The sequence below is a fragment of the Lycorma delicatula genome, chromosome 4 (assembly GCF_047948215.1).
Source record: "Lycorma delicatula isolate Av1 chromosome 4, ASM4794821v1, whole genome shotgun sequence".
Classification (NCBI taxonomy): Eukaryota; Metazoa; Arthropoda; class Insecta; order Hemiptera; family Fulgoridae; genus Lycorma; species Lycorma delicatula.
The window spans coordinates 163015140-163030845 of record NC_134458.1 but is presented as its reverse complement, the minus strand read 5'-3'; the positions used below and the strand labels follow the sequence as shown (position 1 = coordinate 163030845).

At 35.8% G+C, this 15706-nt stretch overlaps 1 protein-coding gene across 1 annotated transcript in view; it reads left to right on the top strand.

The window, feature by feature from the left end:
• Window positions 1–14166: 14166 nt before the first annotated feature.
• LOC142322963 (uncharacterized) overlaps window positions 14167–15706 on the top strand; it is a 202435-nt gene continuing 200895 nt past the window's right edge. Inside the window, exon 1 of the mRNA XM_075362064.1 lies at window positions 14167–14249. Coding sequence (XP_075218179.1) covers window positions 14208–14249 — 42 coding nt within the window. The 5' untranslated portion in view covers window positions 14167–14207. The remainder of the gene's footprint in view (window positions 14250–15706) is intronic.

Sequence of the window (15706 nt, the reverse complement as noted above, 5' to 3'; positions counted from 1 at the left end):
AACTAGTATCTCTACTTGGTCGACTTTTTAATTTGTCTTTGATGATACGTTCGTCCACGTTCGCTAGAGCTGGTGCCAGTTCAGAGATTACGTTCTTTGGTTTAAAGAAGGCTTTAGCAAACCGAGAATAAGGCGCAAATCCGCTGAGCACGAATTTTCTAGCTTCGAACCAGCTGATCTTTTGAATGGTTTTTACCTCCTGGGTTGCTATTTCCTCCTTATAAATCGGACAGATTCGCGGAATGATGTGTATGGCAGTTGACAAGTTGACACAAACCGGTGGGTCCCTGCACGGGTCATCCGAATTTAGCGGGTCACCACATGGACAGATCTGTTTCCTAGTCGCCGTTGAATTTCCGAATTTCTGACAGCCAAACCAGCGCAATGAAGTCGAGATGAACGGAAGAACATCCAATCATTAAAGTCTTTATTTTTTCGAGACATTTGGGTTCGTTAAACCGAAGATATGCAACGCGAAGAGTACAACTCCGTTTCGTCGTATATTCAATCGTCGATATGCTACAACTCCTTGTCCATAAAGTTCTTCTATAATATCCTCTTTTATGTAGTTCAGAAAATTCCTGCACGCAACTATTCCCTTTGGAGGTATTTAGTGTACTACGTGGTACAATTGATGTCGATGAGTCCCATCGGCTTAGCTTTGAGTAGCCGTGAGAACTGAAGGTCGTTGAAGTTCCCGATTCCACTTACGTGAGGAGGGATGAGCACTCTCCGTCCACACCCCGCCCAGCAACTGCAAAAACAGATCACGATCATGCCTTCCGCTGCCGCTGCAAGCAGCGAAACCGAGAAGCACAACCACGATTAGCTTATTATTATTATTATTCAACTCCAGGGCGGTAGAGTGGGGTATAGCACATACCAACTCCAGAGGGAAATACATTCTGGACATGGCAGCACGTACTGGACTCGTGATCCTCAATGCAGGGAACACGACGACGTTCCACCGCCCAGGATATTTGGAAACCATTCCCGATATTTCCCTCGCCTCCGAAGAGCTGGTCACGCTCGTTCAGGACTGGAGAGTTCTCAAGGATTATACCAGTAGCGACCACCAATATATTCATTTAGAGTCCTAGATCGTACACGAGAGCGACCGGGACCCCCACGGCTGGTGAAAAGATACAAGATCAATAAAATCGACTAGAAGAAATTCAAAAGAAAGATCTTCTCAGGGGTGGTAACCTCTGAAAACATACCAACGAGGGGGACGCTGGCGCTGAAGTCGTAGTTGCTTCGACCATGCGGCTGATCGCTTCTGCATGTGACGCTTCCATACCCCATGGGGGGCCGAGGCACCAGAAATGTACTGGTGGATACCGGAGATTGCGGGGTTGCGCGAGAGTGTCTTCGACTAAGACGAGTGGCGCGACGTCCAAGGAATCGTACAGACGCAAATGCCAGGTCAGCCGAATATAAGACGGCAAAGAAGCGGCTTCGTCGAGCCATCGACGTGAGCAAAGCACGCTGCTGAAGAGAACTGACGGAGACCTTTGGGGGCTGGGTTACAAGATAGTAACTTGGCGATTGGGGGTCTCACGGTCACCAGCTCTACTAGACGAGGCTAAAGCGGAGCACGTCATTAAGATGTTGTTCCCGGCCCACTCAGTCCGTGCCGAGCGGGACTTCAGCAACGTGGGCGACTTCCCGCTCTTTTCGATGGAGGAACTGAAGGGAGTCCTACGGTCGCTGAAAGGCAAAAAAGCCCCTGGTCCCGACAGTATACCGGGCTGCGAGGTACTCAAGCTAATGGGGCGCTGCAGGCCCCGTCTTCTATTAGACATGTATAATGCATGTCTGAAGGCTGGGTCTTTTAGCGCCAGGTGGAAGACCGCGCGTCTTGCGCTAATTCCCAAGGGCAAAGAAAACCCAGAGTCGCCATCTTTCTACCGCCCATTGTGTATGCTTGACACAGCTGGGAAGGTATTGGAGAAGCTGTTAAAGAAAAGACTGGTTGAGGCGATGGATCAGGCAGGTGGCCTGTCACCTAACCAGTACGGTTTATGATAGGGTTGGTCGACCCTAGACGCAATTCAAGAGGTTGTTGAAGCAGTGAGGCGAGCAGAGGACCACAATCATTTTTCGCCACGTGTGGTCCTTCTCATTACGCTGGACGTTAAAAACGCTTTCAACTCCACACGGTGGAGCGATATTATTCGAGCCCTGGAGCATTCGTTCCATGTGCCTCAATACTTCCTCAGAATGGTGGATGCATACCTGAGGAACCGCGATCTCATTTACGAGACCGCGACAGGCTGGCGTAGGGCTGCGATCACGTCAGGGGTGGCGCAGGGGTCGATTCTCTGCCCCGATGTTTGGAACGCCGTTTATGTAATGGCTTGCTGAGGCTGGAGATGCCTGAAGAATCTGTGTTGGTTGGGTGCGCTACTTGTCGCAGACCGCGACGTGGAGCGCGCCCAACTGAGGCTCAATCGAGCCATGCACAAAGTCGGTGCCTGGCTGGACGAACATGGATTATCTTTAGTCCTCAGCAAAACGGAGATCGTGGTTCTAACGAAGAAGCGTATCAACACCCTTCTCTCCCTGCGGGTCGGGATAGAGGTTGTCGAGACCAAGCCGGCCGCAAAGTACCTCGGTATGGTGATTCACCGCAAACTCAGCTTTGTAGAGCCGCAGATAAAGCTGCGAGAGCCGTAACTGCTCTCAGCCGGCTCACGGTGGACCGATGGCCAGCAGACGGCGATTGCTGATGTCCACGGTGCATTCTATCTTGTTATACGGGTCGGTAGTGTGGGCCCAGGCATTAACAGTTGCAAGAAACCGGAAGCAGCTTGCGCAGGTGCAACGCACCGCAGCCTTGCGAGTCGCTTCCACGTATCGGACGGTCTCCGAGCCTGCAGTACTTGTGGTCGCCGGCGTCATACCCATTGCTATTTTGGCAAGAGAGTGTCAGGTGATCTACAGGAGGAGACGGGAAGGCGAAGACCGAGTGACCATTGCCAACGAGGAAAGCACTCGCACGTCTCTCGCATGGCAAGAGACCTGGGACCACGAGACCAGAGGACGATGGACCGCAAGGCTTATCCCTTTGATCAGACCGTGGTCGGAGCGATAGCATGGAGAGGTGGAGTACTACATGACCCAATTTTCAACGGGTCACAGGCACTTTCGCGCTTACCTCCATGTCAGGGAAAGCGCTGCCCCCCGACTCATTCTATTGCCCCGGTGTACGGGACGACGCTGAGCACACCCTTTTTCAAATGTGCTCGGTGGGCGGCAGATCGAGGGACACTAGAGGCGGATTTCTAGCACTGAGCCCCCACAACGTGGTTGCGATGGTGCTCCGTGACCTGAGCAGCTGGGAAAATATAGCCCGATTCGTCGGCAACATTCTCAGGGCCAAAAACGTTGACCTGGATAGTCATGAAAATTAGGTAGCACCTAATCAGGCTAGTATAGGAGGATACGACCGGAAGTAATATGTTAAACGGTTCCGGGTCGAGTCCTGGTAGAAAGGGGGGTGGTTTTAGTCGGTAGTCTGCTGATGGTGATTGGATAATACCATCAGCGGGAGCCCGACACTCCTTGCGTAAATGCATTTCCACCTCCCCCTCCCACCACAAAAAAAAAATTATATTATAAGCTGTTTTATTTTATACATCTGTTGGTGAGTCGTAGGTAGTCTTGGGTTTTCATCTTCAAGAAAACCGTGCCCTACCATTTGCCATTTCCTTTACTAAAAATTCATACTAGCACTATTTATTTATTTGAAGTTATATAAAGGAACGATATGGCATATTTCAAGGAGAAAAAATAAAAATTGTAATAAAATCAATATAACTATAATTGGTTATCCAAGTAAAAATTCTCGATTGAGATACGAACAAGTATTTTTCATTTGAAATCAAATTCTAATAGGCTACATTGTAATTCATCGATTTTTGTGCGAAGATTGAACAGTTACTTGATTAAAACCGTGCGTCACATTTCATTATAAAACTATGAAACCTCCCGTTAATAGAATTCTTTATTTTTTTTAATAAACGAAGCCGTCACCATATTAATCTATGTTTTTTATCATTAATAATTATATTTATAGGAACTAGACTTTATGAAAAGAAATAAACACATTTATCAATCCGTGCACACGACATCACGGTGAACATACGCGCGCACGCACATACACAGGCTTAGACGATGCAATTGTCTAGAAGAAAGACAGATGTACATAAAGTAAAGTGAGAAAAATGTCTGGATGTCCCAGTTATATGAAAAAGAAATTTGAACATCGTACGTGTAACAATTTTATGTGGATAACACACATACTCCGAAGTCTTACATCAGCGGGAGTCGAACAATAAACGAAAGACGCGTTACTATATATATTATGGTCATGACCACGACTTTGTCATCGACCATTGTTAGTACCATCATCATCACCGTCATATCTTCTTTTCTCTTCCTACTTATTCTCTGTTCCTCCTTCTTCTGCTTCTTTATCCCGATGTACAACTGCGTTTGACAAAGGATGAAATGGAATAGTTGAAATACTTACAGTCGATTCTTAATCTACCGCAATATTTTATTTGTACAGTTAGGAAAAATCATCCGGTCTCACTTAAATTGTTAAAAATAATATAACGCAAGACATTTGGATCGACAATTGTCTTTTATATAAATTAAGTTTATTATTTTAGATAATATTACATACCTGGACTTGTATGTATGTATATGTGTCTGCGTGATTATATATATATATATATATATATATATATATATACACATGACTAAATTTGATCCATTTTTTCAGGACGTGAGAGAAATTCCATAGCGTTAAACTTCGGAAAAGGGAAATGACCTCAAACAGTGTAAAAGCTTATTTTTCATAAATTTTTCCCATAAACACGTGAAACTAATCAAATAGTATATATAAATAACTTACATATTACTAATTTAAAAATAAATAATAGAATATAAAATAAAAATTCAAAGAACAAAATAGGTATACAGCACAAGGTGAATTAACTGGTGTTTTCCCCATCAAATAAATATTAATTATTACTCGAAAGGTATCCTCATTTAAAATTCTTAACAGTTGTTCCGTTCGCGTGGTTTTAAATTGTTTACGCTTTAATTTTTATACCCCTGAAATTTTCTTGCTAAAGATTTACCCAGTGTGTAATCACAAAAAAATTCCACGAGTTGTGTAAAGAGCCTCCTCTATCTTTATAGCTCAAAATTATTATTTTAATAGGCCTTTCCAAATGACCTGTCATTCCTAGTAGAAGATAAAGAAACAGCAGAACAACGGAACATCCTGAAGGAGACAGCGGAAGAAACAGAACTACAGATATTTAAAAAAAAATTAAATACATGACAAACTTAAAAAAACTCCCAAATATCTAGAACCAAAATTTTAAAAAATCGAGAAACAAAAAACAAAATTCAAGTACCTAGGCTAAATCATTCGACCAGATTAATTAAGTAAAGAAGCAAAAATGTAAGGATCAGTAATTGCAGAAAGCGTACGGCTTGTTGAAGAGCGCATACAACAAAAACGAATATCTAGGACGGGTAAGATCAGGTACTATACCACAGTAATCTGATCTGAATTTCTCTACGATGCAGAGTGCGTAACAGTAAATCAGAAAGAAGTAGATAAAGTAAAAATGACCGAAAGAAGGATGCTAAGAAAGATACTTAAATCGAGGAAAACGAATGAGACTTGGAAAATGCTGAAGAACATGAACTCTCCCTCAAAACAGACAGATTCACAGTCGCTATATGAAAACGAAGAATAGTTTAACATTTAAGAAGAGTGAGAGTGAGCCCTAACAGACTAACTGAGAGAATTTTTGACAAATGTAATGGAGAGTAAACTAACGTCAGACGGTTCAAACAAATCAGACAGTTCGGAGTTGTAGGTATAAAACATAATACATAGAGAACAGAAATATTTTCAGAAAGTACAAGACTATGAAATGGATCCATAGTTCAGAAATGGACTATGGAATGGATCTAGACAAAGAGTCTAGTTAAAAGAAATTATAAGAAGAGAGAAAAATAACACAACTTAAAAACGAAGGAGAGTTGGAAATGTAAACCGACCAGAAATTAACTATTAAACGTGGTCCTTTACAGCCCGATCGTCATCGGGCTGTAAAAAGAAATAAAAATACATTATGGTTCCTAGTTTAAATCCCGACCAAGCATGGCATTTTTAATACACTACAAAATTCATTATCAATTCAGTTTTGCCCTAAAATCCATTATCAGTTGTCAGCTACATAAATAAATAGACATAAAGTAAAACGCAGCCGCAGCAGATTTTACGCCCGAGTTTACCTGTCCCGATCTTTGTTACGGCTGAGAGATGCCTACCTCAGATGTAAGTAGCCAAGTAAGAGTTTCTTTCTTTGAAAGTAATGATGTTTGTTATTAGTCAGTCCTTATAATAAACACTGAATATATCCCTTGAAATAGCTGTATATTATCTGAATTTTTATGATCTCGGTATGTTAATGTGTAATCCTACATTCGTATCGGTGAAGAACACAACGCAAAACCGTTTCATTCCTCATAATACTTAATAAGACTGGATTATAACATCTAACATACATATTATGTACACATAGATGGGATCGTTCAAAAGAAAAGTACACTCAATATAGAACGGTTGTTATGCTATTAAGTCGTTAGAAAACTGGCCGTAAGTTTTATAATATGCAAATAAATATATTTAAATTAATTAATTATTTGTAACATTTTTATTCCACTTATAAACGCATAAAGAATAAATAACTGTTTTATAATGACTATCTTCCGCTAATAATTTTCTTATTTGAGTGGCAAGTAAAATTACATTGTATGTGGATAATAGTATATATTCCTGTCAAGTAAGCGAGCTATAAATAAAATAATTTGCACTGCAATCGTCGAATGAAAATTTATCTTTATAAACTTAAACAAATTATACTTTAAAGTAAATACATTTTAGTTTACTGTTTTAATTAAGTCTAATTTTTTTTTATATGTTTGAAATTAAGTAATTTAGTTACTCTATACACTGAAGAAAAAAATTTGAAAAAAGGAAAAAAACGATAACGGTAGAAATCTACGCGTGATAACTTGTAAAGAAACAAATTCATCTGACCGAGTTAATATCAAGAACTATAAAAAAGGGAAAGCCCAATAAAAAACATTTTTAAGCTTTATATATTATAAGTTCCAGGTCTTTACACCTAAATTCACTATTTCACTATTGTTTTACCGTAATTTTATTAAATATTTAGTCAAAAATAATTCCCCCAACTCCTATAATTCAGATGTGGGTGAAAAATTAGGAATTTACAACAAAAAAAATTATAACAATTTAGTTTTAATGCTATTTTTACACCTTTTTTTTTAAATTGAAGGTAAAAACTTAGTTATATTTTTCTATGCATTTTAAACAATTTCTCACGAATGGGAAATTTGGTAATACTTATTTCCAAACATCAGTACTTATCATTTTCTTGTATATATTTTAAAAATTTCCTTGCAGCAATTTCGGTGTATCCATGCTTGGAAAAATAGAGGAAAATATATTGAAAATATAAAAAAAAAATTATGTCTACTTGAAGAAATTTAAGTTATGATTTTTTTTCGTGTCCAAGAAGACGAAAAAACAAATTAAAATTGTGTTACTCTCTGTTAAAGTTTATTCCTTTTCGAAAGTCAGAGGAAGTGAGTAGATACGTAACCTCCCTCTATATCCCCGATTTTTCCCCATTTTTACCCTTCCATGATAATATCATTAATAATATATAGATAAAATAAGAAGTTTGTAAAAATATTTTATCATAATCTACCAAATCATAGGACCTGATTCTTTAGAACCAGAATCATAGATCATTAGGATTGAAAAGATTTTAAATTTTAATAATTTGCTCCCCTAAAAAAAATAAAAATAATCCGATACTTAAAATTTTCTCTCATATAATTGGTTCTACTATTATAAGAAAAAACCGGTAAAGGAATATAATAACTTTCTCAGCTTTGCGCTTTAAAATGTTTATTTCAAATATACCAAAAAGGATTTTAAATATTAATGAGATAATTATGGAATATTTAATGTACAACGGCGAAAAAGTCAAAATGTTCAGTATCACAAGTTCACAGTCACAAATTGGGCTCGATTTGATTCTTTTGATCAAAAGACGTTTTTATCTTAAAAAATAGTATTAAAAATATAACTGAAAAAAAATAGATTCTTAGTAAAAACATTTTGGTTCTCAAATGACTCCCTTGACCAAATGAAATTTTGAGTATAATTCCAATAAAATAAATCAAAATTTTTAGTAACAAATTTGAAAAACAGATAAACAAAAAAGATTATAAAAAAAAATAATTTGAAGTCGGATCCCATGAGAACCTTTTTTTTAAAGTTCCCATGTTGAACTCTTAATGTTGAAAAAGTAAAGTTAAAAAAAAGAATTTTGAATATAATCTTTTGTTTTTGGGGCTGCAAAGTTTATTTATCGAAGTAACTATTTTCTTCGGTAAGTTGTCCGATTCGGTGCAACGTTATTCGAGAAGTTTAAAAAAAAAAACTATAGTTTATTAAGAATAAAATATGGATTTCGTTATGCCCCCTTGTCCGGTGGGATCGAAAATTATATTAAAGCTGGGATGCATGTAACCAAATATTTGTGTCAAATTTTATTTTTTTTAGTCAATGAGTTTCGAGATATGGGCTAAAAATTGCTTTAGAAATAATGTTTCATATCCCCTCACTCCTAAATCCGATGGACTTAAAATTTTGAAATTTTATACAGTTTAACTTTCATGGAAGTAAAGCTCAATTTTGTATAACCACACTATACAAAAGTAGCAAATTAAAAATGCCATCTCCCCTTCTTTAATTTTGTCCAAAATTGAATACCATCATTGGCCCACATACAGAAAAAAAAGATTTCTATCTTTTTGAGCCGTTTTCGAAGAACTTATGTTGAATGAGTCTGGAGATATTAATAAAACTATAAGCTAACACACGCACGTAAATACATAACATCTTCCGAAAATTTCTACAGCGTTTTATTGTTTCTTGGTCTAAGGGTATCTTGAAAGTTGACATTTGCAAATATCCATCCCTGTTCCCGAAATTTTGGTCGATCACTATTTTTTTCATTTATAGCTATGTTCTTGCAGTAGTAATAGAGCTGTAGCCGGGAGATTAAAAATAAAATTTGAAGAAATGTAGGAGTAGATGTCGAAGCTCAGCTTCCAGGACTCTATACCCTGAATAAAAAAAAAAAATATTCCGGTGTTTGAACTTTCATTATTCAAAAAATATCCTATCTTCTAAAAAATTAAAAATCCGCCTTTTTATTATCTCCACAACCCAGAATGCCCATCCCCTAACTTCTTTAAATAGCAAAAATTGAAAGACATAACACATCGGCTTAAGAAGAAAGGCCTTACTTTGCATGTATTGCCATTTTTAATAAATCTCCGAACCTTTAAAATATCTTCCCAACGATTTATTTAAAATGCAGTTAAAAAGTTTTCTTTCACAGAAGCAATATTACTTCGCAGATAATATATTTAAAAAAATTAATTATTTAAAAAAAATTAAAACCCGAATTTTCTACATTCTGTTCAGTGTACATAAATTTTTTTCCTCACAATTTGTCCAAAAAAAAAAATGACTCGCTCACTGATTGTAATTAATAATATCTAAATAAAAAAACTTACACTCACTAACCTAATGTGTAGTGTAGTGTAATGTATTAAATTTGTCGTGGTATAGGCGGATCTGGTAATTTATGCCGCGTCTGCACGGGTGGCCTCTCTGTATGTATAACCAAGTATACATAAAAATAATTACAAAATTAACTACACAATTCCTAAGATGTTATTAAAGATTATATATTATTCCTAATATGTATGTTGCAATCTGTTCAACTAGTGAACAACAAACAACCCTCCCAACCACGAGGGGGTTGTTTAGGATGATACGAGTTTGTATGAAGTGTAAAAAGTTTGGTACATACTCAGGTCGACTGTTCCTGAGACGTGTGGTTAATTGAACCCCGATCACCAAAATACACTGGTATCCAGCGTCTAGTATACAAATCCGTACAAAAGAAACTAATTTTTACTAGGGTTGGCGCCTCAGAACATTCGGCTTCGAAAATCAGCTGTTAAACAACTGATTTTGCAACGACGAGTTTACCACTAGATCAGCCCGGTGGGCTAAATTCATTACCAAAAACATTACAAATTATTTACATTACAATATATTATATATAAATTTACATGTATATTACAAAACATTTCAAAAAAAATATCCTCTTACAAGACATCCAATAAGTTTACATTCTGGTCAATTCAGATCCACTTTGTAATGTTACATCATAAGAATAATAACGGGTTATATCGATCGATTTACGATATCAGTCGCTGTGTTTTTTATGGTTGTGACGTATGTAAAGCTCGTGAGCTTTACATACGCCAGAAAGAACTGAATATATGCCCCGTGGGGCATCGGGACATATATTCACTTCTTTCTGGAAAATCATAAAGTTTATGTTCTGGAATCAGTAATTTCGTTGCGATTTCCATCGGATCGTGATTAAATCCGAAGAAATAGTTTTATAAAGTGTATTACTCGTGAAATACACGTGTTTTGTATTTAGTCTGTCTTTCCACTTGAATATAATTCCTTTCATTGTTTTACGTATAGTGACTATATGCAATCACTATAAAAAGAGCAAAAGAAGAAAAACCAGCTCACAAGTTAGTCCAAGAGTACAACGAAATAAATGTTTCAATACGCGCTTCATTAATTTTGTGGTATCTATCATTTAATCTTTACTATAACTATAATTCCCAAATACTGTAAATTAAAAATAATCCTTTAGGAATTTCATTTAAAAAGTTTTACGGATTTCGGGTTGACGGACCAAAAGAAGTACAAGTTTTCTAAATGATTTAGTTTGGAAAATCCTGTAAAAGTATGCTACACCGTTATATCATAACATCTTGGTCATTCCGTTCTTGAGGTATAATTTATTTTTAATTTTCAAGACGTCGGGGTAATTATATCGAAATAAGAATTTTATCGCGGTATGATGCTTAGTAAGGTACACGAAATGATTAAATATCCAGCTGATCCGCAGTTGAAATCGGCTGGCAATTTCTACTTTTCTGTAATCCACCCCCTTCACTTATTCCTTGACAAAATATAATAAAATCGATCCTATGTCGTTATGTAAAACGCAAAATCTTAGCATGAAGTTTGTCTAGTCAAATACTCAAGAAAATCACCAACAAGAAAGGTGTAGATGGGAAGAGATATTTCGTGAGAAATAGAAAAAATTATATTTATCGGTTTAGTTGACTGTTCAGAAAAATTAAAAAAACCGTTTACACGTTAACCCGACTGCGTTAAGGAAATTGACATCTGTCCCGAGAACCACTAGATGGTAATGCATCCGTTTATATCTATTACCCTGAGGATTTCGGGCTCCTCCACCCTTGTTATATCGTATACCAATATATGCGGCCAGCAACTGAGTCTTCAGCCCGTTCCTTGTCAGAACGTCGGCCTCCAGCAGCTGCTTCGCCTACCGCTCACTTATGACTTCCAAGATGACACCATGGTCCCTTGTTTTTGTGACCCGGTGAGACTTGGATCCTTTCTCTCCACAGGTCCAAGACCTTCTTCAGCTCCGTTGCTAACAACGAAGCCCCGGACCAGGTTTTAGCGGAACTACCTTAACGGTAGCCCGCTTAATTTTAGACACCGGCGCCTGAACTGGCAGCGGTAGACTAATCCGGTTAGGCGCAGGCGTGACAGTTACTGCGACGAAGGAGACAGGCTTTTTAACCTTTTCTACCACCCGTTTTATAGACTTGTTTAAGTTCACTCAGAGCCTCACCCGTCACCAGTTTGAAGCCCCTGACTCTCTCCACAACCTGGTCCACCTTGCCGGACATTCGCGAAACGACCGAGTTCAAGGCAAGTTTGGCACCTTGGAGTCTCTCACATTTTAATGCCAGATCCGAGACCAACAACGCACATTGACTCAAATAGTAGTCGACAAGGTGCCGAATCTCCAAGAACACTCTGGACTCCTTTTTTGAGTAGATTTTGGTCCACTGACCGCATCTCCTCGATCCGCCCTAAACCTTCGGACCCGGAGTTCACCTGCTTCTCAGCAGGCTTACCTCCCGCCTAGGGCCGATGACTACACCGCCATCCTCCACTTCCCCTTTGACTTTGTGAGGAGCCACCCTTTGTGCTTGGCTCGCCCCTCCTTGCCGCACACTCATTGTACGGTTCCGGTCGCAGCCTTCCCCGCACAACTCGTAACAGAGGTTTCGGCCGGATTTTTTGTGCAATCATTAATTACCTTTACAGATTATAAATTCCTGCTCTCTAAACGGATTACCATCTAGTGGTTCTCGGGAAAGATGTCAATTTCCTTAACGCACTCGGGTTAACGTGTAAACGGTTTTTTTAATTTTTCTGAACAGTCATTCAACTAAACCGATAAATATAATTTTTTCTATTTCTCACGAAATATCTCTTCCCATCTACACCTTTCTTGCTGGTGATTTTCTTAAGTATTTGACTAGACAAACTTCATGCTAAGATTTTGCGTTTTACATAACGACACAGGATCGATTTCATTTTATTTTGTCAAGGAGAAAGTGAAGGTGGTATTAAGTTAAGTTAAGTTAAATTAAGTTAAGTTAAGGTAACTTTTTTACTTTTAATTAAAATTTATAAGCATTAGAATTACAAATATAAAACGTTTGTAAATCTTTTTAAAATTTTTTAGGTGATAGATATTTCTATGTTGGTTGAAACAAAAGGGAAATCAGTCATTCCAAATGGAGAATTTACGTGATATAGATATTATTGTAACTAACCTTTTTCTGACACTTGATCTAATAACAGGGCGATTGTATTATTTTTTTAAACGTTTGCTTTATTACATAAACGTAATATGTTTCCTATGCATTATTCATAATAAACAGATAAAAGTTTAATTTTAATTATTCCTACAATCAAAAAACTAAAACAACTGGTTTAATGAAGTAAATGAGAAAAAGTAAATGAGTTAAAGTATATGAGAAAAATAAATATCATGAAAGACAGTCTTAAATAGAAATAAATTTAGAAATATTATTTTAGAAAACAAGGGTTTCCAAGAAAAACTAAAAAAGAAATATAAATATATGTGGAGTGAATAAAGAAAACGAAAATATGAAGAGAGAATGAAGAAATATTGGGAAGAAAGGAAGTCAAAAGAGAAGAAATGATTAAGATATTTATTATGGTCCTAAGGTGGCCAATTCAAGAAGATAAAATTTAAAAAAATAGTCTCTATTTTCTTCCATAACAGAAATTCGGTAAAATAAAACAGGAGTCTTGTTAGTTCTGTCATTATTTTCAATCTTGTTCGATCTGCATCGACGATCAGTTATTTGTTTAGGTGAGAGGTCAGGAGAGTGTAGCTGTTCGCGATTGATAAATCAATGAAAAATTCCCTCACGCTTTTTGAAAGAGAGGTGTACTTCGCATTACTAAGCTCGGGACTAGTAATCACGGTACAATATACATCGATTTTTTTTCTTGATTATATATTTTTGTTACTCACAGTCTATATTTTGAAATAAAATTTACCATATTTTCACGGTATATTCGTTCATCGCAATAAATAAGATTTAAAATTTGCATTACTTTTCTCGGTAAGGATCAAAATAATTTTAACTTGTCTCGAAGAAGAAATGATGAAATAATAAGATAAAATCGTTAGAGCTAAAAAGAAGAAAGTGTAGAAATTCATCGAATTTGAATACTCTATAATAAGCGTCCCAGATAAAAGGAAAAAAGGTAAAAAAAGCCACCGCAGAAAAAATAAGTCGATGAAGTTGACCAAAAATTTTCTAATTTCACTTCAGAAAACAAACATAAAAGCACGCATGCCCGCGTACACATACATAGCCATACATAAAGGCTCGTGTTTAAACTAACAGTGAAAAAACGTTCGATATTTTCTCTTATATTGAATCTGGTCTTTCTCGCGATCCGTATAACTTTTTCTTTGTCTTCAAAACGGAGAAAGAAGGAGTCGTGCTAAAGGGTAGAAAGAGTGGGGAGCATACTGAACCGTCAGTCTTCGATGCGACGCGAACCGTGTAACACACGTCGTGTCGTTTTCCTGTACAAAATGATCTTGCGGTGCGTAACCGCCTTCTTGATTTTATTACAGGTAATTTATATTTATTTATTATTTTTTACTGTACGTATATACCTTAAAAAAAAGTAATTGTATTTTTAAATTTGTAATATGTATGCCGTTTATTTCTTTTTTAATTTTTCTATTTATCAAGGAAAGGACTGAAAGAAATATTATGAACACCAACGTGTGTGCAAATAATACAGAAAGTATTATAATAAATAAATTCAAGACTGTATAATAAAATTTATTAATTCCGTAATTTACTTTTTTACGAGTTACAACATTCATTAAATAAATAAAAATAAAACCAGTTCTATGAAAAACTGGCGAAAAAATACAGAATATATTTATAAAATATAGGTACGTACTCCTGTTTTATTTAGCAGTTCATTGACGCGCTATATAAAATTAAATAAATTGCATTATGTACAAAAAGTCCTCGCGGTTATCTCCATCGAGTAAATAATGCGTTAATTATTATAATTCGTTTCATCTTCGCAAAGCCGTTATACTTAAACATAGTTATAAAGTTTACTAAATATTATAAAAAAAACTAAACCAGCAATTCTAAAAATAAAAAATAAAGTAAAGATAGGTCCGTCCGAAAATTGCTTTAACTTCGTGAGATTATTTTTGATTTTTTTTTTGCAGTAGTTTACATCTTTTTTTTTTAAATTACACCTCATTATAATAATTTCATATTTCCTCATAACATAAATTTGTGCTTAATCTGTTTTTTATATTATTTTATTTTAATTAAAAATACTACAATATTAGATTTTATTGTGCTGTACTTATTTTATGTAATTTTTGGTAGCGTTTTATTTATCAAGGAAAGGACTGCAAGAAAAATTACGTTGGTGCTCATAATTTTTCTTGGTGCACATAATTGTTCTTGCAGTCTAAAAAGACTTATCTTCTCATTTAGATTTTTTTCTATAAAAATTAAATAATAAAAATTAACAATTATCGTTAGTAATATTGAAATAAAGCGTATCAGAACTAAAATAATAATTATTGTACTGGCGTTACATTATTTTATTTTTTAATAAATTTATTTTTTTTTTAATAATAAATTGTATTGTTTTTATCTTTTTTTTTTAAAGTCAATAAATTAGTTTTTTATGAAAACTTTGAATTAAAGTTAAGTTATATCTCTTTGGAAATAAATTTAACAGTATTTTTAAAAAAAAAATAAGAATGACAGTTGTAAAGCAAAACAAAATTATTATGTTAAGTTATTGAATGTATTTCTTTCCGGTATTCTATCGTACCAATGTTTTTAACATATCCTATGTTACTAAAAACGTTTTCATGTATAAATATATATATAGTATAAAATAAAAATAATAATAATAACGGCCTTTTCCTTTACTATTCATTTTATTTTCGAAAAATTAAGTATTTCCCGAATAATAAAATGTCGCTTTATGACTATTATGTTCGACACAGTCATAGTTTTATAATGTAACGTCAAAGTTTGGACT